The 25,105-nt window shown below is 42.1% G+C and overlaps 1 protein-coding gene across 1 annotated transcript; it reads right to left on the reverse strand.

Annotated features, from left to right (window-relative positions):
- Positions 1 to 2,316: 2,316 nt before the first annotated feature.
- LOC119653190 lies at positions 2,317 to 23,110 on the reverse strand. The gene is made up of 3 exons (XM_038057747.1): positions 22,151 to 23,110; positions 11,729 to 15,293; positions 2,317 to 2,532 (listed from the first exon to the last, which is right to left on the reverse strand). The coding sequence occupies exons 1-3, from the start codon at positions 22,340 to 22,342 to the stop codon at positions 2,456 to 2,458; spliced, it is 3,834 nt and encodes a 1,277-aa protein (XP_037913675.1). The 5' UTR covers positions 22,343 to 23,110; the 3' UTR covers positions 2,317 to 2,455.
- Positions 23,111 to 25,105: the final 1,995 nt, after the last annotated feature.

A 25,105-nucleotide genomic window follows, 5' to 3' on the forward strand; every position in this document is an offset into this window, starting at 1 on the left:
ACCTACATAAATACCTTTCACGATTGGCTTATTGATTGAATCCATAAGAAATTTTATTAAAACTAAAATTTTAGAGAAAAACGTTGAAAGCGAACTGGTGTAGGTTAAAATGAAAATGAAATATATTAGCCGGAATATGTCAAATTTAATTTATATTTTGGTGACTGAGACGATCTATTTTTTGGAGAGAGACGAGTAGTTGTTAATTATTTATAGGACAGCATTTTTAGGGTTTTGTGTAAAACAAAACCTTACTAAAATCGGTTTACTGTCTGTTTGTCTACCACACGCAGTTTTCTCTGAAACGGTTGTAGCGATTGACACCTAATTTGATAAAAAGGTGAAAACTGTGAGCGCCCCCGCATACAGTGAGTTAGATCATTCTACGTCGAATTTAAGGGAGCAAAGGAGGGTGTTCATCTTTTTACACTAAATATAGTCATGTTGGATATCAAATGAAAAGCCTCGGATAGTACTTTCCGAAGCCGATCTTAATTTTGACATTTGTTGGAAAGGTGGGGAGTGCGGGAAGAGAAAATTTAAAAGGGAGTCATCCCGTCTGAAAACCGTTTTTTGGCTTTTTTTGTGAAGAGGCGGAGAAAGATGCAAATACGATTTTTTCACCATAGATTTACTAATATCTTGAGCGTGTACAGTAATTTTTCCAACCCGATCACATAGTTCGTTATTGAAATACAAAACAATTTATACACCCATCTCCAAAAAAAGGTGTTTTTCTGCTGCCACGATAGAGGGTGCTGTGATCATCTTAGAGAGAAAATTAAACGGCATTTTAACGTACAGATTTAACTACAGTCCGCAAACTAGGATTATTAAAAAATATTAAAAACTAAACTTTTGGCGCCTAGTTCTTTTTTTTTTGCGAATTTTGGTGTTTTTTTACGGCTTTTTCAATGAATAAAAAAATTTACGAAATAAATCGCAATTATCCTGTAATGGCTATCTAGCTTGGCCGACTCACCGCACTTATAGACCCTGCATGGCCTTGAACTTATAAGGATATTCTTAAATCCTTAGCTACTCCTTTGAAGAAATCATGAAACGCATGCAGATAAGATTTACATATATCTGATAGGCTGCCTTATACAACTAGTTAAATGTCCGGCTTTATTTTCAAAATGCTTGTTTGTAATTATTTCCTCGCCATTCAATAGTAATCATGTAGGCTAGCAACCTCTTCTGAATTTCAGACAGGCTTTTCGAAATTTCCCGATTTCCGACTTCTACCAGAAATTAGACATTCGTTTCTACATTATTATCTGACCTGGCCTGGAAATATAGTATCACAGGCTCTTTGTACATTCATAAAGTTGTTGTTCTGCTCAAATTTGCTGGCATACGGCGAAATAACCGTGGCTGTATTGACCAGTGTGTAGAATTTGAAGTAACAGTGCGTAGACCACTCATTAAAAGAGGCGACAACTCTATTGTTATATATGCTATGTACAGTAGAATCTCTATTCTAGGAGGGCCAACGACTGAGTGCCCTTTGAATTACGTAGTGCGGAACAGTAGACGAGGTATGTAAATTTCTCGGCTAGTCCTGGAAGGAGCAACGATGGTAACTATGTGGGCTTAACTTGCTATGCTCCATTGAGGGGCAATGCCAACCGGTAATGCCCGCTTCCCCTCTGCATTTGGACGCACTTCAAGCACCAGTCACTCGATATTCACTTTGCAATCGGACAAATAACCCAGCTGATACGAACTTCACCCATATAATCCCTTTTCTAGCCGCATCCAATAGATGGATTATCATGGCAGTCTAGGTAGTAACGTAAATACCTGGCAGTTTATTGTCGTCATTAGCAGAAAAAACGCTTGTTAGGTATACCTACAAACTCCAACGAGCCCAAATACCGTTGTGATGCGATGTTTTGATGACAGACCGTGACTGTCTTGTCTAATAGCGTGTCTTTACCTAGAGCAGGGCAATCGCAGCAAAAGTTACAGGATTCTTCCTTCTTTCCCTTCTTTCAATAGTGAGAAGTATGCCGGCGGTTTGTTGGCATGGTTCCCTATTATAGGCCAGTGACCCATTCAAAACGACGTAATCCTAAACTGCTTTTCGCGTGTCTGGGTCTAAAGCTCTCGGAATAAAAAAAGAGAAGCAAAGTTTCGAAATAATTGTATTTTTTTCATGTCTGCATATTGCACTTGGTCCCTTAGAAGAACAGCCGATAGACTTGTGATTTCACCCTGATTTTATACAATACGAAGCACAAGTGTTAGCCAGAAGTTACATTTTCACCAAATTTTTTATTATTTTCACGTAAAATTCAAAAATCTATTCCAAAACAAAAACTACCTTAAAATACTTTATTCAATAGTAATGATTTCATTTTTTGAGCCAAAAAAACGTATTTACAAAATTATAACTGAAAATACCAAACAATTCACAAAGCGATACGCCCCTGTTAGTTACATAAGATTATTAGCTCTCTTTCATCTGCCTTTGAAGTTGCCGTAGTATTTCCTGGGTTTTGTTCATGTCTCTTTCCAGTTGTTGCACTAAAAAGTAAATGTTCATTTATCAACACAAATTATTTAAGTAGATTTTATGAATAATAAAATTTAATATTACAGTATTTTTTCTAAATAAAAATCATAAACTGTAAATTGGCAACTCTAAACATTTTTGCTTTTGCTTTTTCACTTGTATTTTTATTTTATTCGCAAATACCGGTATTTCGGGAACCACTTTTTCTAAATTCACACGAAATAGAGAATCCCTCAAAAATTGAAACTTATCATCTTTTATTGACCTTTAAGTTTCTGTAATCTCAAGACGAATTTAAAGGGGCTTTCTGGTAATATCCGAAAATAAAATAATATAATATTAAGATCGGATGTATTTTGAAATCCAGACTTTGTATAGGGCACTTTCATTTTTAGTTGAGTAGTTTCTTAGTTAAGTTGAATTAGTACTGCCTCACTCCAACTTGGACTTTTTAACCCATCACTCCCCTACTTTGCAATGGAAAACTGTTTTCTAAAGTACTAATTGAATTCGGAGCGAAACATCTCACACCTCTTTTCCACCTGTACCCTCGCCTCGATCGAATTTATAAAAGACAATCCAAAAAGTACTCCACTCCACTACACTTGCCAATCTTGCCGATCTACAGGAAATAAAAGGGTCCGAGGATCATCAAGAATACCAAATGAATAGAAAAACTTGTCATCCAGTCCGAGGAAAAAGGTGAAAACCTCGAAATGTAGCACAGCAGTGCTCAAAATATAAGCACCGGCAAGTGAGTCCATAAGCAAGTACAAAGTACCCAACAGCGGAACTAAGTTTGAGCTGCAATGCAATTGTCATCTCAACTGCAGGTCTTACGCAGCCATACTAAACCACGTGAAATGATATGGATGATATACGGAGAAATATCGGCAAAATCCGAGGAAACCCAAAAGAAACCCCATCTTGGAGTTGAAAAGATAATGAGGAAGCTTATAAACTCCTGGAAAGAGAAAAATTCTCTATGCAGTGTCGTATTCGAGAGCAGACTTTCAGCATCTTTCAAGGGTGTATTCAAATATTGATATCGATCTTGCCGAACTCCGCCATGCTATTAACATAGTTTGCTGGTCCCAAGCCCAGGTAAAGGAGGAGGGTTTGAGGCAACGTACTCTGTACTATCCTCAGTAAAACAAAAATAAAATGCTGAGATCAGGGAAAGAGATAAATAGAGTATAGTTGGAGTTATTCTACTACGCTAAATCCTACCTGATCTCTCTTGGTGACAGGCCCCGCGACAGGTCGACCAAGAAAATGCATAGAATGTCGTTACAAACATGATGATCGGATTAAGTCACAGGCCTCGGAGAAATGCTAGGGCGTCCACCTCAGTCGACGCGGCAGGACGGGCCCCGGTCCTGTCGAGAAATGGGCAAGGGTTCTTGACGCATGGACGGCGTCAGGACGTAAGCAAGTTAGTCCGCACACAACGAACAAAACAAATACGTGTCTGCACGCTAAATGTTGGTACCCTAACTGGAAAGACCGAGGAACTCGCAAGAGACCTTCAGAAAAGGTGCATTGATATCTGCGCTCTGCAAGAAACCTGATGGTCTGGTTCCAAAAGCTGCGACATTGAACGCGAACGCGGTAAAAATGGCTACAAACTTCTCTATTTTGGTAACCCACACACTCAATATGGTGTTGGCATTGCCATCTCAGAGGGTTTCCGTGATGCCATTAAAGAAGTCGAATGATTTGATGATCGGCTGATGAAGCTCACCATTATATCAGCTGATCGCACTATTCACTTCTTCACCGCGTATGCACCACAGACAGGCCGACCAGATGCCGAGAAAGATGCCTTCTGGCAACTTCTCGATGAAAAGATTTGTCACGTGCCTGCTGACGATTACATAATCATTGCCGGCGACCTTAATGGTCATGTGGGTGAAAAGGCAGACGGTAACAGGTACCATGGTTGAAAGCGGTTCGGAGCGCGCAATGAAGGTGGCGAGCGTATAATCGATTTTGCGGACACCCATGACCTTGTACTTATGAATACATGGTTCATCAAACGATTGTCTCATCTTCCCACATTTTATAGTGGGAACAATAAAACGCAAATCGACTATATTCTCATAAGACGCCAACATTTTACCACTGTCACTGATTGCAAAGTCGTTCCCTATGAGACCATCGCACCTCAGGATCGGCCGTTGATTGCTGTTCTGCGAATTAAGCCACCGATAAAACGGCGTGAGGAACGCACTGGCCCGCCGCGCATTAAATGGTGGCGATTTGGTGAGAAGAATGAAGAAACGGTCTTACTCATACGATTGCCAACCATTACGAATGTGGAAGAATCATGGAACCAAATGAAAGACACGATCCACAAAGCGGCCTCTGCAACCCTCGGGGTCACCAAGCCGGGTAAGCGGTACATCAACCGAGATACTTGGCTTTGGAATGATGATGTTGAAATGAAGGTCCGTGAAAAGAAACGCCTCTACCACAAATTTCTCGACGATAAAACGCCTGCTAATTGCCAAATTTATAAGAATGCCAACCGGGAAGCAAAGAAAGCGGTCGCTGTCACCCGAGCGAACCATTTCAAAAATCTTTACGATAAACTGGACACTCGGGATGGCGAGAGAGATCTGTATCGACTTGCTAAAAGCCGTGATGAACGCACACAGGATATTGAACACTTCTGTTGTGTTAATGACAAGAACGGTACTTTGCTTACCAACTGTCGAGCCGCAACGGATAGATGGCGAGAATACTTCGAGCAGATTTCAACTGAAGAATTTGCTCATCCTCCGCTTCCACAATCATTGCCGACATTTGGAGCAGTTCCACCAGTCAGCGCAACTGAAGTCGAGGAAGCAATAAAACAAATGAAATCGGGGAAAGCGACAGGACCTGACGACATCGCATCTGAGCTCTGGAAAGCGAAGAGCTGGGACCCAACACTGTGGCTCAGTGAATTCTTTAACCGGATTATTCAGGAAGGAAGAACACCATCTGACTGGCAAGAAAGTACCACTGTTCCAATATGGAAAAAGAAAGGTAGCCCAGCAGAAAGTTCAAATTACCGTCCGATCCGGTTACTTTCCCATACCATGAAGATTTTTGAACACATTCTTGACAACCGTATTCGCGAAATCGTTGAAATAACCGTGAATCAAGCCGGATTTGTCAAGAACTGCGGAACTACTGACGCAATACACGCTGCGCGGTTACTCATGGAGAAACACCGTGAGAAGCATCGCCCTCTTTACATTGCCTTTCTGGATCTAGAGAAAGCGTTTGACCGTGTACCACACGAACTCATCTGGTATGCTTTACGACAACACTTCGTGCCAGAAGAACTCGTGCGCTGGGTTCAATTGCTCTACCACGATCCGAAAAGTAAAGTTCGAAGTATGGCGGGTGTATTAAAACCGCTTCGTGTCTCTGTTGGAGTTCATCAAGGAAGTGCCCTCTCACCACTCCTCTTTGTCCTTGTTATGGACACCGTCACACGGGATATCCAACGTCCAGCGCCCCACACACTGCTTTATGCAGATGATGTTTTCCTAGCATCTGATAGCAAAAATGATCTCGAGCAACTTGTTCAAAAATGGAATGATCGCCTCATGCAACACGGTCTCAGATTGAATTTAAACAAAACTGAATTTTTGACGACCGATCCATGAAACCATGAAACAGGCACAATTACTGTCAGCGGCAGTGATCTGCCCAGAACTGAGCGATTTAAATACCTCGGGTCAACGCTATCAGCCAATGGAGAGCTGCGTTATGAAATTGCTTCACGCATTAACGCAACCTGGATGAAGTGGCGTTCCACAACTGGTGTCCTTTGTGATCGACGTATCAACGAACGTCTCAAATCTAAAATTTACCGCAATGTCGTCCGTCCAGTCGCTCTCTATGGTTCTCAGTGTTGGCCGACCATAAAAGACAATGAACGGCGTCTCGCGGTAATGGAGACGAAGATGCTACGTTGGACTAGTGGCGTCACACGTTTAGATCACATCCGAAATGAGGATATCCGCGATCGTTATGGGGTTGCACCGATCGTGGAAAAGTTGCGAGAGAGGCGTCTTCGATGGTATGGTCACGTAATTCGTGCAAACGAGAATTCACTTGCAAAGATTGGTCTGAACATCGAAGTCGATGGTAAACGACCAAAAGGCAGACCTAAGCAACGGTGGCTTGATACGCTGGATGGGGATTTGGAAGCCTCGAGATTGCACCCAGATCAGGCATTCGATAGAGCCAAATGGCGAAGCCGATCACGACGAGTCGACCCCGCTTGTGAACGGGACAAAGGCTGAAGAAAAAGAAGAAAGATATCGATCTTGCCGGTGCCGGGGAAAAAAGTCATATTGCCAGACAATGAGGACGATTACAAGCGAATGCTATATAATGGAAGGCAAGGGACAGGTTAAATGCACACTGCCGGAAGCAAGAAATGTCTTTAATTCAAAAAAGGGTTAACTGCCGTGGGAAAATCAGGTTCGCTCAAGTCGTCCCAATCACAGTATATCTGATCAGTAGTACCGCCACTAAATGGTTCAAACTTGCGAATGTATTGGAGAAACTTATCCGTTCACATCATAGAGACCCTCGATGCGGATACCCCCAATACGTTCACAAGTCCGGTCCACGCAGTGCGGATACTACTTATTAGGTGTACTGCGGTCCCAACCACTATAGGGCTGTTGTAGACTCAGCTTTCGCAAATTACCTGTAATTCAGAAAAGCAAATGGCTACAATAAATGATGCAAATGAAACTTTTCCAATTGGCAACATTTTTTCAGTACATTATCTGCACAGATAACATACGTAATATGCGGTCATCAGGCAACCTCTCAACCTTTGACAAGACGAAAATAATGTCCCTGGTGCACACTCCAAGAGAGCGCTATTATGTAAAACGGGGTGCCTCCGTATACCGTACCATGAATTAAAGCCGTGATGACAGTAAAAGCGAAGCTGCCAAGGGAAAATATAACTCAGTGGGGAAGCGCCTAGAAAGATTAAATACCTAGATTCAGAGGCCATGCATCAGGTACCACATGATCAGATATTCTTAAAAGGATTATTCATAGGTTAGTTCCTCAGAGTCGCAAGTGCAGTGCCTCCAGAGACATGATAGTATTATAATATTCGCAGCAACAAGGGAAAAATTGCTTAGACAGGATGGGAAGCAACAAAGTACTTGGTTTCGACATTATATCTAAGTAAAGCCATTAAGCTGACTGTTGCGAATCGATCAGATATATTTGGGAAGTTGTTCAGGGCATCGTTTTTACTGCCTCTTGAAAATGCATTAAAACCGGTAAATTCCTCATTAACTACCGTTGCACGATCCATATGTATTTGAATCCTGGGGGAAATCCTCGAGAGGATAATCTGTAATAAACGGCTATGAGTTGTTGAGAGGATAGGAGACTTCTCAGACCGATAATTTGGCCAAGAGCTAGATCAACTATTGACTCCATAAAATTGGTTTTTGTCATGATCACAACTGCAATGCATGGATAGGGTAGTGCGAATAAGGATTGTGAAAAATAGTCGGTTGGCGCAGTTATGGGCAAATTTTCCAGGTCACCTGGTTGCATTTATCGAAAGCAATGTGAAGGAACGAAAGCTTTCGAATGAAAAACCGAAGAAATACATTACATCCGTTCCAGCCATACAGGGTCAAAAGCCAGGCCCACTGAAATATCTGATTTGAATATTGCGGACACTGATAGAGAAGAATCATTAACTAGATGATTACAACATGGCAATGGTCAAAGAAGACCTATTGGACTCGCAGACTGATTCTCAACATTAAGATTTAGATGCAGAGAATATGTCACAAGGATCGACAATGCAACAAATTAAACCTAACTGTCCAAGTTGAAATAGTAACCTGAGATACCAGACACGATTTCTTTCATTGTTTCAAATTTATGAATGAAAGAAAAAGTCTGAAACACCAACGTCAACATAGGGCTACAATACCGAAAAATTTTATTGGCAACCATTTAGTAAAGCAAATTCAACTTAGGTTAAGAGAACCCTCAGGTGGCTTTAATGAGTAAAAATCATACACTGTGGCAACTTTAATTAAACAGACACAAAAAATGTGTTCGTGGGAGACTGAGGGCACATTTAAGTTTAAAGGAAGGACCAAGACCAAAGCTACACCCACTTCTAGAGCATTGAAATATTAACTTGGCAGAAATCTAGACAATCGAAAAGCCTTAAAGAGGTATTAAGATTTGTAAAAGCTGAAAGTATACTCCACGGGTCTTTTACACTGCACCAAAATATTTCATAAGTACTAGCATATATTTACAAGGCTACATATATTACAATCAAAACCAAAAACCCACGAAAATTAAATATATAGGTAAACTATTTATAAATATATGTAAAATGAACTTCATAACCTGTTGACTATTTACCAGTCTAATTTCGGACCTTGTAAAAACTAAATACAGGGAACAAAGGCGAAAATGCCTCGTTTATCATATGGTTTATATTTACCCCTTAATCGGTACTAGGACGTCATTCCCTTCCAACGGGCCTTTGTTCGCGATTCGCTGAAATGCGACTCAACTCCTTCTAGGACCTCCCGAGAGGCTTCAACTACTTCTCGACTGTTTTAGGCAAACGCCCACCCGTCGCCCATTTTGGTCGAATTGGTTCTAATGCATGGTGTAGACACCAATGGATTGCACGCCCCTTCTTGACGTTTGGCACATGCATTGCCAGTTCCGCTTTCCCATTAGTTTGCTCGCCGATGAAGTAGTTTGTTTGAAATAGTATCAGGCTTGGGTGCTAGGATGATAGGTGACAGCCAAATATTGGTGAAGGCTTGAGGCTTTTGAGTAACAATAGGGGTCACTTTCTATGTACTACTTCCAGCTAGCGACACACAAAGAACCCTAACATAGACAGTCTCAACTTGGTGTTGAGATAGCAGAACAAGCGCTGCTAATGCGTCGGACACCTTCCAGTTCGGTGCTATCGTTGAGAACACTGAATTTGTTAATGTTTAGCTTCACTTCAAATATAGCTGCTTTTCAAATCCAAAGCCAAATGGCAAAAACCCGAGCCACTGCTTTAGGAAAGATATCCTAAACCATTCAACTCTCCCACGTCCTCCAAACATAGCAACATGAAAATCTTCATCGATAACAAAAAGTAATATTTACTTTGATGACAAGAAGTAATCCTGACGAACTCCGCTTTGGACCTCAAAATTCTCCGAGATTTTACCTCGGTGCAATATGTAATGCGCCATCATACGTCACATTGATAACAGGCATTCATTTCTGCGGAATTCTCCTCTTGCGTAAAACAGCGAAGACACACTCCTCTTCGTACTATCGAAAACTTTCTGGAAGTCGATGAAGAGCAGGTGGCGTGGAGATCCAAACTTCGCGCACTGTTTCAAAATGATCCGTAGAGTCTTGACGTGGTCAATGCAGGAGGATCCGGAGCGAAAGCCAGCCCATTTTCCGTTGATAAAACTTTCGCGGGGTTCTTTGATGCGTTTCATGATCATTTAAAACATTATCTCTGTGACGGGCAGGAAGCATGAAGCATGCAGATACCTTTCCAATTGTCCTACTCAAGCGGTCCATCAATCGGGATACCCGGCCTTGGGATGACAATGCTAAAATTAAGGTCGTGAGAAGAAACGCTTCTGCCATCAACTTATCGACGATCAAATGGTGACCAATTGGCAAATTTGCAAGGATGTAAACCGGGAAGCAAAGAAAGCGATTACTGCTACGGGAGCGGTTCATTACAAAGCTCTGACGATAAACTGGACATTCGAGATGACGAGAGAAAGAGCTATCAATTTGAAAAAAGCCGACACCAACACACACAGGATATCGAAAGCTTCTTTTGCGTTAATGACAAGAACGGTACTTTGCTTCCCAACCAACGAACTACGACGGATAAATGGCGAGAATATTTCGAATGGATTTCAACGGAAAAATTTTTTCATTGTCTGCCGACATTTTTAGCAATTCCACCTATCAGCGCCACTGGTGTTCTATGGTAGCAAGGAAATTGACATGGCAGCAATACTGTCAACAATACTAAGTGGCATATGAGAATCTCCACATTGGAGGATCAGACCCAAGTTTGCCCGGAGACTCATGTGAAGTGGCTTCAGCCACGAAGCTTCACCAGAAGCTATTTGGTTCCGTCTAACAGGCAAGTTGGAAAAATTACGAGAAAGAGCTTGTTCGATGGTATGAACATATAATTCTCGCTAACAATAATTCACTTACCAAGATTAGTCTGAATATCGAAGTTTATGAAAAACGACCAAAAGACCGGTCAAGGAAAATAGCGCAACCGGTCAAGACAAATTGACCTCGCTCCCGGCGGGACAAAAGCTGAAGAAGAAAATTGCATGTGCCCTTTTTCAGAATATTAATGATCCTACTTTCATTCGACTCACTGAGAAACTTTTCCAATTCCCATAATTTCTGTATAAGTCGACTGTAGTCTAGAGGAGGGGTGATGAATTGGTCTGCAGACAGACCGTCAAGCCGACCTCCTCGTCAGTGTGGATAAGGATTCGACCGTTAAAGTCCTTCAAAAGACGATCATTGAAAAATTTTGCTACCATACGCAAGTTCTTTCGCAACGTAGTATACTATTCTGAAATCATTGCTATCTTCGACAGCTTCAGCTTCCTTCACTAGATGATAATAAGTTCCCTTTCCCTTCTTACATTACATTGAACTTCTCAGGATTTCTCTCGGACTCGGTTCTCATGTTCGCCGTCGCTCGTAGCGATCAAGAGCCAGCAATCCCTTGCGTTCGTCGATCGACTTTCGTCACTCTTCGAGATGTGGTTAACGGCCGGCTAGCACCTGAGAAAACGACATCTTTGATCGCGGTTCAATGCTCATTAATATTCTCAGGCGGGATATTCAAGATATCTGCCGTCTGGTCAGCAAGATTGCTCTCCCACTGTCATACGACAGCTGAATTATATGAGCGGTAGAAACATTAGATCAGTGATCCCTTTCGAGGCCGATGTTAGCACCTCCTGTGTTACACACATTCAGAAAACAACTCAAAATCTACTAAAATTTATCGTAAGCATGCCTAATGTTTACTAAATCCTCAAGTTTTATGTCAGTCAGCTCCCATTTTAATATAGCTTTAGGTACTGGCTTATAAAACCACCAAAAATCATATAAGGTACCTACATCTTAGAACCTCTGGATTATGATGTCCGTCGCCTGGAGGAGTCACGGGAATCTCACGTCTGCATTGGTTCATTCTCATCTTCTTACGGAACCTTAGACCAGCATTATAAACTGCATAATGTAAGTAAATTAACTCGCTGAAATCAAGATAGTCTATTCCCTCCAGAACCATTTTAATACAGATCCCATACAGTTGAGGATCTTTATCACGAATCGCTGCGCTGTAGGCATTCAAAGTTGTCACCAACTTCTCAGACGTAATATTCGAATTGGACTGAATTTCCTGAATCGATCTATTGATTTTAGTCAATTCATTCTGAATATCGTCCTTCCCAGAATGAGATTGTATACTACGAATGACACCTTGCACTTCTCGTTGGAGCGTTTCCCAGAAAGTTTGCATAGATTTGGAATGACTGATTTCTTCTTCAATTGAAGTTCGAAATGAAATTTGGGACGATACGCTCAAGTTGTTTACTGGGTTGGCCGATAATAGACCTTGGGCGAAGTTCCTGCCAGAGGGTGGATTTTCGGCTTCGCTTGACATATTTTGCACTGTTCGATTTTTGACTTCCCTGACTGCTAGTAGCTCGCTTTTAGTTTCTTTTAGTTTAGACTGGCATTCCTCAAGACATCGATGAGAATTTTCCAACTGAACGACCAGTTGTCGTTTTTCTGACTTTTCTGCCTCTAATTCTTGTATAAGCAAATCATTCTGTTGTTTTACGTTCCGGACCTCCTCCGCTGCAACGTTGGTTAAGGTTTCCAATTCTTGCTTTTCATCTTCCAATCTGCTCTTCAGCATTTTTAAATCATTCGCAATCTCATCTTTCTCTCTAGTTAAATCTTTCTTTTTTCTTTTATAGTCCTCCGCTAGACCTTTATATTTTTCAACTGACTTGCTTAGGGTTTTAATCTGAATTTTCAAAGGCGGCCCAAAATGTTGAGCGAGGAAAAGACGCTGCAGTGTAGCATAAATATGCAACTTCCTTTGCAGATTTATCTTTTCTTTCGTCTGTAATTTTAATTCTTTTTCTGTCATTTTCAAACCTAATTTATACTTTCCTAGTTGCAATTTTGCGTTTCTAGCTGTAAGTGACATATTTTTGGCGAAGCTTATCCATTCTTGTTTATCTGAGTGTTTTCGGGGTTCCTCGTAGACGTTGCAGTTTTGGTCCTGTCTAGTAAGTTCCTGAACGCACTTTCTTAATTCCTTTTGAAAACGTTCGATCATGTCTCCATATTCCAAATAGTCCCGAAAATAACTTTCATTTTCATTAGTTATACTGGCGATAAGCGTGCTTAAGTTTGATTTTTCTGAAAGTTCAGTTTCTTTACATGATTGTCCTGAGCTGTTACCCTGGCTGTAATTATTAATTTTCGCTACATCATTCCGAATAGCTGGTGCACCCTTAACTGAGCAATGCTTTTGAATACAATCCATGGAGTATGCACTCGCCTTCTTAGGTTCCTCAAGGTGAGGGTTCGCTTTAACAAGTTGCTGATAGCTCGTTCTATACGTTCCAAGTTTCTTTTTCGCCGTTTCCAAGTGCGCAGTCAAATCATTAATTCTTCTCATTAATCGCTTCAGTCTGGAATCTAATATTCTTTCTTTCTTCGCTTGGTTTTGATCCAACTGGAGGGAGTTATTCATAGAAATCGTGCTAACTTCCCCATGTCTTACAATTTCACACAGCATATATTTTGCTTGACTGGACAATATTTTTGATTTGGTATTTGGTTCAATAGGAACATTGACAAGTATAGTTTTATCTTTGGCATTTCGTTGAATGTCACTCCTGGCACTTATACTTGACTGAGATCTTAGTGAGTATATTAGCTGATGTCCGACTTCCTTTTTCGTACTTCTTTTGTGTTTTTTCCCTTGCCTATGCCGATCAAGTGCCTGTCTTACTTTACGACGCTTCAAACCAACAATATTTTCCGCACTTTGATTATTTTTCATAAAATTATCCAAGAAAATTTGATGGTTAATTACTGCCCCATCTGCTGGAGATGGAGGAGTGTAACTCTTATTACAAGTACAATATTCATTACAAGTAGTTCTACTGTATTCATGGTCTCCATTCTCTGATCGATTCTCATCTTCGAACTTGTCGCTATCAGCTTCCTCATTTGAGCCCATTTTAGACTCTACAAGAAAGGGTTCATTTTCTTCACGGCATTCACCATCACTATTTTGAAAAGATATAGCTATGTTTAGGTCGTTAGAAGCATCCCGAGTAGTTCCAAAAGGTGTTACTTCTGAAGATAATTTCCAGGTAATTGATGGCCGGGAAGAACTGCTTCCAGAAGATAGCGACTTTAAACTATTTACGTTTTTGTTAGATTTTGAGCATGGAGACGCTATTGGCAACTGAAATGACCTTCCACATAATGATTCCTGCGATAGGGAAATCCTCAATACGCTTTTAAGTGTTAATATCGATTCAATCGATTCAGAAGACTTGCTACATGACGAAGCTGTTTTTGAAAAGGTGGCAAGGGTGTCGTCAGATACTGTTGACTGCTGGGAAAACACTCTACTTAGAGATGCCATTGAACAAGAGGTTCTGCGCGAATTACCAGGTATGGATGTTAGTTGGGATGAGCTTCTACTCAACGACATAATTTGAAAAGGCGCTCTGGCTACCACTACTCGAGCCGAATGAGATAGATTGCTGCCTGATGAGGTTATTGAATTGGTACCGTCTCTAGTTCGAGGCATTCTTATAAATGATGAAGAAATATGCGAAGGATTTGATTCACACCTTCCAGTATCGATCGAATTTTCGGGAACTGATGAAGTTCGAATAGAGAAACCTTCCCAAGACGGAGATCTGTTTGAACTTTTTGTCTTGCCCTCGTATACGTCATCTTGAATTTTGCATATTTCACGCCAATATGACTCACCAAATTTCAGTAGCTTCTTTATGCATTCTTTAATCTCTCCATTGTAATTCCTCAAACGTGCATTTGCATCTTCACACGTTTTTAGATCAAATCTTTTTTGTATTGCTTCCCTCTGCACTTTCTCCAAACGTTTCTGTAACGTATAAATTTGAATGAATTTCTTTTTACAACAGAAATGTTGCACAGGATTAGTATCCGTCCACGTGCACACTCTGACTTTAACAGCCATTAATTCACATTCTAGCTTTCGAACTTTACGACAGATATTTAATACCGAATTCTCCGCCTGTTTCAGTTTTGGTAGCTCCATTGCCCTTAGATCTTCATATTTTCGTATGGACTCACCAAATCCTCGTGTTTTTCTTGCCACAGTTTCCATTTCATTTTGAATTTTCTGCTCAATTTTAGCGAACAAATCGTTTATTGGGCTGGCTTCGGAAAACTCGAGGCATGCTCCGGCAAATTTGAAATTATGCTGGAGGTATGGCGGATAACTAATATCAGAGTTCGAACTCATTTTCAACTGAGATTTTCTTAAAAATTTTGTTTCCACATCTAATTCGTTTCGTGTGAAACCAACAACAGGCTCCACTTTGTTTGAATAGGAGTAAAGATTTTCACTGGATTCCAACACAGCCTGATACATGTTGTCCTGAGAAAACATAAATAATAGTGCTATAATAATAGTTAATATAAGAGATATGAAAGTACAAGAATAATAAGTTCTCCTCCAATTCGTCAATCATTTATTTTATATTCATTTCATATGCAAAACACAATTTTCTGATTATTGCCAGAGTACCTCCATACTGAATCCATGTTTCAGCTGTTTGTAATGTTTTCTGTAGCTTAATAAAATCAGTTCACAGGATAGTAGAGAGAAAATTCGAGCACAGATGAAAATTCGGTTCCCGGGGTGAAAATATGGGTCTGAGATATTATGCCCCTCTCTATTATCCCTTTTTATCTCCGGAGCGCTATAAATAAAAGCAAAGTTCGCTGGTGCCAGAACCTTGTCAACGAGGTGAATAAAGACCCGTGGGGACTCGGCTATAACCTTGTCAATTGGAAAATCGGGGCTTTGCGGAGGCCCTGCATACTAAGTACCAATCAGATGGACCGCATTGTACCTGTATTGTTCCCTAGATATCCCGTATGGGTTGATGTCAATAGCGTGGAAAGCGTCGAAGATTGCCTCCTTTTCACAATGAGAGAGCTCGAAGAAGCGGTTCTCACTATGACAAACAAGAAGGCGCCAGGTCCTGATGGCATCCCGGCGGAAGTTTACAAACTGGTGTTCCGCCAAAGGCCAGAATTACTGCTTGAGGCGTTCAACGCTTGCTTGAAGGAGGACATTTTTCCTTGTCACTGGAAAGTGGTGTTCAGAGGTGGCGGTGAGAAAGACGGGGCGGCAACCCTGTAGGCCAAACCAAAACCAAGTGGTCGAGAAGAACCTCCATAGTGGTGGCACCGGGAGACGCTGTATTCACTTTGGTTTGGTTTGCGTGATGCAGTAGATGAATGCTCCAAAGGCCTAATTGGGGCGATCAGATCCGAGCCTGCATGGGGACTCATCTGAAGTGGCAAATTGGTCACGAAACCTTATCAAGGGTATACTGGTACCATGGGAATCGGGATAGCTCCTGGACTCTCATACTTCGGGTGAACTCCCGCTGTATGTGAGTACAGCTCGGTTATTTGCGATAGGCCCCCTAGTGGGAGTTTCATGGGGGTTGTGGTTATGCTCAAGCGAGAAGAGACCTTCGGGCATCGGCATGGTGTTAGGTGCCATACTCCTTAGTTCGGTAGAGATTTAGGCAGGTCTTGCATCCACCAGTATGAATGCTAAGCCATACACCTCGTATAGACTGGTACCGTTGTTGCTTGTCTCAGCGGGGCTCTGATTGTGGTCACAAAATCAATCCGTGCCTCAAGAAGACTGAAGGATTAAGTCTCCACGACAGGTACCTACGTTAAACACTCAAGGGCTTAACTGTCCCTGGAAAGTGCCCAGACTCGTGCTGATCAGCAAGGGTAAAAGAGACCCGGAGCTCCCGTCTGCATACCAGCCGCGGATTAAGTCTCCACGACAGGTACCTACGTTAAACACTCAAGGGCTTAACTGTCCCTGGAAAGTGACCAGACTCGTGCTGATCAGCAAGGGTAAAAGAGACCCGGAGCTCCCGTCTGCATACCGGCCGCTGACACGGCCGGGAAAGTATTCGAGAAACTCATCAGGAGTAGACTCGCTGAAGCGATCCGCGCTGTCGGGAACTTATCCCCAAGGCTATTCGGATTCAGAACAAGGACATCTACAGTGGATGCTATTCTGGAGGTGGTAGATGCGATTCATCGAGCCGAGGCACACAGCTGCCGATCCCGAAGGATTAGCGCCTCATAACGTTTGATGTCAGAAATGCCTTCAATTCCGTAAGATAGACAGATACGCTAGGCACACTAAAAAACTCATTCCAGATGCCAAGCTATCTCTTACGGATATTGAAGGATTATCTAAAAGACTGCTCCCTGCTCTATGAGACGGTAGAGGGCCAAAAGAGGATGGAAATCACGTCGCGAGCAGCACACGGATCCATCCTAGGGCCGCACCTCTGGAACGCATCCAACAATAGTCTGCTGAAACTCGATTTCCCCGAAAAGTCGTGTCTGGTCGGGTATGCAGACGACGTTGCGGCACTTGTTGCCGGATGCACTATTGAATAGACGCAAAACAGACTTGGCATATTGACGCGATGGGTAAGCGGATGGATGACTGCTCACGGTTTCAGCCTTGTGCTGGAAAAAACCAAAATAGTCATCTTGACCAGAAGGAGAATCTCGACCCTGCCTCCCATATCGATCGGCGGGTTGACTGTACAGTCAAAACCAGTGGTTAAATACCTTGGTTTCGAGTAGACTCAAAGATGAGCTTCTTCGAGCAAATTAAAGCAGCCGCGGACAGAGCTGTAGTTGAAGTCGCGGCCTTGAGTCGGCTAATGGGGAATGTTGGGTGCCCTATATCTACTAGGAGACGTCTCCTTATTGGAGCAACGCAGTCGGTTCTGCTCTATGGCGCGGAGGTATGGGCTGATGCCCCTGACAAGGAGGTGCATCGTATGCGCCTTGTACAAGTGCAGAAACGGGGAGCTTTGCGGGTGGCGTCGGCTTATCGCACCGTCTTCGAACCGGCCGTGATGGTGATCGCGAGGGTGATCCCCATTGCCCTCCTTGCCAAGGAGCGCAAAGCTGTCTACCGCCGTAAGGGCGAACTGGTTGCCCGTGAAGAACGTCAATGCACCCTTACTGAGTGGCAACTCTCTTGGCAAAATGGGCCAAATGGCAGATTGACTGCGCGGTTCATTGACAATTTGGGCCCGTGGTTGAACCGAACGCACGGTGAGATTGATTACTTCCTCACCCAACTTCTAAGGGGGCGTGGAGGATTTCAGTCTTACCTGCACATGTCCTGATTGTGTGCTCTGCAATGGAGTGGCGGACGACGCTGAAGACGGCGTTGATGAAAGGGATTCCCTGACTTGAAGGCTCCCAAAGCCGGGAGAACGGGAGGGCTAGCCTAAAGTAATGCATCAAACGGTTCCGGGCCAGTTCTCTAATGACAGGGAGGTATTTAGTTGGCAGCTCGACAGCGTACTGTTGCGCGAGTCCAATACTCTGTGCGTGAACACATTCACCTACCCTACTCCCAAAAAAATATCCCTTTTTATCATTGAAATTTCTATTTCGGGTCCTCGAGAGAGCTCCAGTCCGGGGAGCATACTGCCCTTTCACTCCCCACTCATCAGTCGTGAAGAGTCATGCCGCTTAAAAAAGAAAAAAGCGGAAGAATAGCGATAAAAGTCCTCGTTGTTTGTGTTTCGGGCCGTCATTATTTACCTTTATGAAAGGCTTTCCTGGCGCTAGCTAAATAACCACTTTGGCAGCGTCAACCTTTTGAAAACCAAACGGTATATTTGAGAAATAACCGCCACTATCAATTATGTGTCCGGATTGCTGAGTGGTTAAAGCCTAAAGCTATTGTACAGAAAGGTCGCGGTTCAAATCCCAGTGAAGGCAGTAGGATTTGTTTCGAGATTTAAGGTCGGATACCAGTCGACTCAGCTGTGAAGAAGTACCTGAGTCAAATCAGGGTATTGTAATCCTGCAGTGTACCGTTACGGTCTTGCATAAAATGCTCCAACACACCTCAAGGCCCTGATCCAATTGGATTGTTTCGCCAATGATTAATATTATTATCATCAATTATTAAATACATATAACCGGTTATAGGTTATCCACAGAAGAACCTTGCCTATTATATTTTGAAAGCAGATCGATCTAAACCATATTGGCTCCCTTATTGGCCTATTGGGAATCCGACACCTTTCCCAGAGAGCGGAAGAAGGGGATGATCGTCAAGATCCCAAAGATGGGGACTCGTTTTAAGTGTAACGATTGAAAGAGTACCTGCGTTCTTCCTGCCGTCCGGAAGATAAAAGCTAAAATAATCCTGTAACCCTTCAAAGAACATCTCGAAAGCTTGATCGACTGAACACAGGCAGGTTTCCGCTCCGGATCTTCCTGTATTGATCACATCAACATCCTATGGATCATATGGGAACACTGTGCGGAGTTAAGACCTTCGCTACACCTGCTCTTCACGCATTCGAGAAAGCTTTCGATAGCGTGAACAGGGAGTGAATCTGGAGTGCTCTACGCAGGAGGGGCATTTTAGAGAAAGATAAAGGTATTATCAGAGCGACATATGATGGCGCTAAATGCCACGTACTGTACCGAGGTAAAATCTCAGAGGATTTTCAAGCCCAAAGCGGAGTCCGCCAATGTTACATTTTGTCGCCAATATTATTTTTTTTTGTTATCGGTGACATTCTTCATGCCGCCTTGTCTGGAGGAGGTGAAGGAATTCAGTGGAACACCTCGTCTACGCTGAAGACATCTGCTTCCACTCTCACCGAGCCATAAACCTTTGAAAATGGGTCAGGAGCTAGAACGAGATGTCAGTAGAGTTGGACCGAAGATAAATATGAACGAAACCAAGGTTCACAGTCACCCTTCTCTCCCTATCTGCACTAATGGGAAAGCGAAAGCGTTGATCAATTTGAATACCTAGGAAGCGTCGTTTCTTCCGACGGTGGCACCGAACTGGATGTTGTCCGACGCAGCAACAGTGTTTGATCCGCTTTTGCTGCCCTGTGTAAAATCTGGAAATGCAGTTATCCGAACACTAAGATAAAGTTAAGACTTCTGTGTTAATGTTCTTTCTCTGTTACTATATGGGAGTAGCACATGGAAAGTGAACTACACTGTTACGCAAAAGCTCCAAGGTCCATCTGTCTGCGTCGTATCATCGGAGTATGCTGGCCTGCCTCTATCTTAAACGAAGAAGATAGGAAGAAGGAAGTGACAGTGGATAGGTCAGACCTTAAGGAGGGGCGACAATTGCATTGTTAGCTACGTCATGACATAGTGTGGAATCCACTCCACCAAGATAGCCGTCGAATAAGTCGCCTCAAGGGCACTTGGCGCAGAATAGTAGAAGAGGAGTGCGACCGTCTCGGGCTATACCCCACCAAGGGGTGAATGGCAACCATACAAATATTGACCTACCTAGCTTCAGGATCAATACAGGCTTTTGTAGTTTCCACTCTACTAGGAAAACCTATCTCTTAGGCAGTCCCCGCGAATATGGCTGGTACCATTTTCATTGCCAATCGTAGTACCTTGTTGGGAATTCGATTAATTATCTGGAACTCTTTTCACCGCGTCCAAAAAGAACTTCGCTTATAGGAAGATATCTTCGGCACTTAGTAAGAGAGAGATGAATATTTTCGACCCCTCGCACTCCCCACCTTTCCAATAAATGGCAAAAACCAACCGTTTTCAGAAAGTACTAATCGAGACCTTTCATTTGATACCCCATGTGATGAAAGTTTACACCCACTTCCGAGTCCAAAATAGAAAAATTTGAACAAATTAGATTAATTATACAATTTCGGGCACAATCGAGAGAGAGGGAAAGGGAGATTCATAACGGAGGCTATAAAGTGCCGAATACGGGCTTATGCCCCTCTTTTTCTTCTCCTGACGTTTTGTTTAACAGAACGTTCCTAAGGGAAAGTGCAAAGACAATGAAGAGGGACAAATTCATCAAATTGGTCATTCACAGAGTTCCGATATTTTAAGGTTTTGTGTGAAAAAAAACCTCATTAAAATGGATTCAATGTCCGTCTGCCTATCTGTGTATCTGACTGTCACACCTAATTTACTAGGAAATAGTTGAACCAATTGTCGCAAAATTTGGTGAGAAGATGTGTTCTGTGAATCCCTTTCTATATAGCGAGTATCATCATTTTGTATTGACTTTGAGAGGAGCTTCCCATAAATGCGAAAGAGGGGCGTACATTTTTTCCACATGCGTTTCTTCTCCTTTGCCCTTGTTGCAAGAGAAGCTACCCGTCTAATCAGAAGATCCCTAAATGAGATGTATTTTCAGGCCTAGATCAGCATCAGCATCATCGTTTTTCAAATGTTTTGATTAGATATGTTCTAAGTACGAGACTTATTATACTCGACGGTGTGCATATTTCGAATTCTAACTCCCTTATTCCACAACTGATACCAACAATTTGGTTCTAAAAGGTACTAGCTGAGCCTTTTCATTTGATATGACCATATTCTGATAAAAAAATGTACAGCCCCATTTGACAACGAAAAAGTCTACCTTTTGACCAAAGGGAACGCGATGCGCTCGTACATAATACATAGGTTAAGTCGACTGGAAAGTGTTGGCTTATTTTTGGGTGCAAAAGTGACGATGTGCGTACAAAATGTGAATTGGTTTGACGGAAAATACTTATAATAATCATAAGGAGGAGCGCATCCAAGTTGGTTCTTCCTATACTTCTTTCTGAGATTATTCACCAGAACTGAACTCCATCGCCAGGAAAAATGGCTTTCGGGATACTACGGAGCAGCCAATTTATGGAAGCAGGAAGATCGTCGTCATTTTACAGGCTGTCGATCCTAAGACACTTTCAGTCTATTTTAGCCCCGAACTCAATTCATGTTCACATGTTGAGTGAAGTGAAACCGTTTTGCTCAAACTACTGGATTTTGTAAAACACGCTGCAAATATTTTTGTCGAAAAGCCCGCATAAACCTGTCTGTTCACAAAATTATTGGCTCAACACAACACCCCCTGTCCAGCAAAGCGAATATACTTTGCATATTTTCTTCATATCGTTCATCCATAAGTACCGTGAGAATGTGTTGCTAGCTCTGCAGCTGGTAGTAACGTGATCATATGAGTATCTTTCATAATTAGGTTTGGACGGAAGGGCTGTGACTGCCAAGGTGCTCACAATGTATAATCTCTTTTTGCAAACATTAGCAGATAATTAGCAATCTAAAAATTTAAATCTAAATCGCTAGTTTAAATACTAACGCATAGTAATCCTCCATTATCTTCAAAGGAGGTCAAATAACAGGCCTTACCTCAAGTTTATCAGCGCCCTTTCCAAACATCACAGCCGCAAATTGATCACATTCATCTCGAATATAGTTAATTCTATCATCAATAATTAGTGCCCCGATGGTTTCACCTCCTGCATACTTTTCATAAGTATCCTCGATTTCGTCAAACTCTAAGGAAGAGCTTTTTCGGCTCAGACTGATTGAAAGGGCCATTCCAAATAGAAAATAATGCCAACAAAGCAAACGCTAGGAATTTACGGGTAAAATTTATAATTTTTATTAGTACCACAGCAATTTGTTTGGACTAAAATTACTAATTTAAATTAGAAAAAAAATAAAGAAATTTAAAATTCAGGGGACAATTAAATTAAAATTGAAAAATTAGCAAATTTAGCCATTAGGTAGATGACATTTCACTGACAGAAAGAATAATTTAATTTTCATTCTAGGCCTCCTAGGAGTATAATGATATATGAGGCTAAGACTAGCATCCTCTTTGATCGACACATCAACGAACGTTTCAAATATAAAATTTACAACAGTGCCGTCCGCCCTGTCACCGTCTATGGCTCTGAGTGTTGGTCGACTTTAACAGAGATGAACGTCGTCTCGGATTAATGAAAACGAAGATGTTGCATTGCACTAGTAGCATAGCATGCGATCGAAATGGAGTTGCACCGATGGTGGAGAAATTGCGAGAGATGCATGTTCGATGGTATGGTCACCTAATTCGCGCTAAAGGGAATCCACTTGCCAAGAGTGGGTCTGAATATCGAAGTTGATAGTAAGCGACCAACAGGCCAGCGAAACAATAGTGACTGAAGACGCTTATTAAGGATTTGAAAACCTTGCGACTGCATCCACATCAGGCCTTTGGCAGAACGAAATGGCGCAATTGATAACGACGAGCCAACCCTGTTCGTAAACGAGACAAAAGCTAAAGAACAAGAAAATGAAATCTTAGGCTGACCATCAGTTAGAATGACAAAATTATGGCAAACTGATCGTTTATGCAACGACTGATTGATTGATGAATATTTAAATTTTTTAATAAAATATGTAAGTCTGGTCAGTGATAAGTCAGCATCGAAACAGCACAAAAACGAACACAAACCCGAGTTCGAAGCAACGATATTGAGACTGACGCTCAACCAGCTTTACTATCTCGCCCGCAGATGTGCCCTATTACAAATCCTTTTATTTCTACGTGAACAATAATAATATTCCAAGTTATAAATAGTTATTTACTCAACACGTGTACAGTTGCGAGAGGGACTCGAAACAGGTCCGCTTTCATTGGCGGACGGAAAGAGAAGGAAGTGCCCCGCTTTCGCCTCCAGCATCGGCGGAGGCGTTTACACTACCGACGATGCAGTCGGTGGTTCACGTCTCCACTGTGCCGCCAAATAGTCATCATGCAAATCTCTCTTCCAACTTGAACCAAAATTCTTATGTTTCCTTTATGTTCCAATTTTAAACCATTTTATAATTTACCAATACTCACCCTCTAAACTGATCATGAATTAAGCTCAACTGGTCGAACTATAATCATCATCATCAACGGCGCAACAACCGGTATCCGGTCTAGGCCTGCCTTAATAAGGAACTCCAGACATCCCGGTTTTGCGCCGAGGTCCACCAATTCGATATCCCTAAAAGCTGTCTGGCGTCCTGGCCCACGCCATCGCTCCATCTTAGGCAGGGTCTGCCTCGTCTTCTTTTCCTACCATAGATATTGCCCTTATAGACTTTCCGGGTGGGATCATCTTCATCCATACGGATTAAGTGACCCGCCCACCGTAACCTATTGAGCCGGATTTTATCCACAACCGGACGGTCATGGTATCGCTCATAGATTTCGTCATTGTGTAGGCTACGGAATCGTCCATCCTCAGCTTTGACCCTATGGTGAGACGTTTCGAGCGGAACAGTCTTTGTAAGCTGAAATAGGCTCTGTTGGCTGACAACAACCGTGCGCGGATTTCATCATCGTAGTTGTTATCGGTTGTGATTTTCGACCCTAGATAGGAGAAATTGTCAACGGTCTCAAAGTTGTATTCCCCTATCCTTATTCTTGTTCGTGCTTGTGTTTGACCAGTGCGGTTTGATGTTGTTGGTTGATTCGTCTTCGGTGCTGACGTTGCCACCATGTATTTTGTCTTGCCTTCATTGATGTGCAGCCCAAGATCTCGCGCCGCCTGCTCGATCTGGATGAAGGCAGTTTGAACGTCTCGGGTGGTTCTTCCCATGATGTCGATATCGTCAGCATAGGCCAGTAGTTGGGTGGACTTGAAGAGGATCGTACCTCTTGCATTCACCTCAGCATCAACTATAATACTAAGCGAAATATATGCCTTTTAAACTCTGGAAAAGATTTTTAACTATTTACAAATTTTCGCAGATTTTCGACTCAATAACTTATATATATGCCATCTTCCAGCTCTTGTCATCCTCTGGGCTCACTCTCACAAAATACGCACCTTTTCCTCGAATTCCCAATAGTAAACAGAATAACCTCGTTTCAAGTTTTTCAGAAAATGCTGCTTCCGCGTTCTCAATATTGAGGGAAATATTAACTTTTAAATTCTGATCATTCCCAATTTCAGCGACTTTTCCAGTCCATCATCCAGCCTATCTTGTCCTCTAAACTGGTCATCACAAATTAAATCCAATTTATTTGAATTCTCAATTTTAACAGAGATGTCGCTGTTTATAGTTATCTAAAAAAAATTTTAATTTTGTCTTTAATTTCGATCTAATCCTCCAATTCTCCTGGTCCTCCAGGATAGTCATCACGAATCAAATTTCGCTCCTCAAGCGGAATAGAAGATTTTTCAACCCTCCTTCCATTTCTACCTCTTTTTGACCCCACGTTCTATTATATATACAACATTTGAGGAAGGAAGCAATTTCTAAAATATAGTCATATACTATTATTATCTTTATTTGAACCGATTTAGGAGTGGGATATATTTT

The sequence above is a fragment of the Hermetia illucens genome, chromosome 3 (genome assembly GCF_905115235.1).
Source record: "Hermetia illucens chromosome 3, iHerIll2.2.curated.20191125, whole genome shotgun sequence".
In the NCBI taxonomy this organism is placed as follows: Eukaryota; Metazoa; Arthropoda; class Insecta; order Diptera; family Stratiomyidae; genus Hermetia; species Hermetia illucens.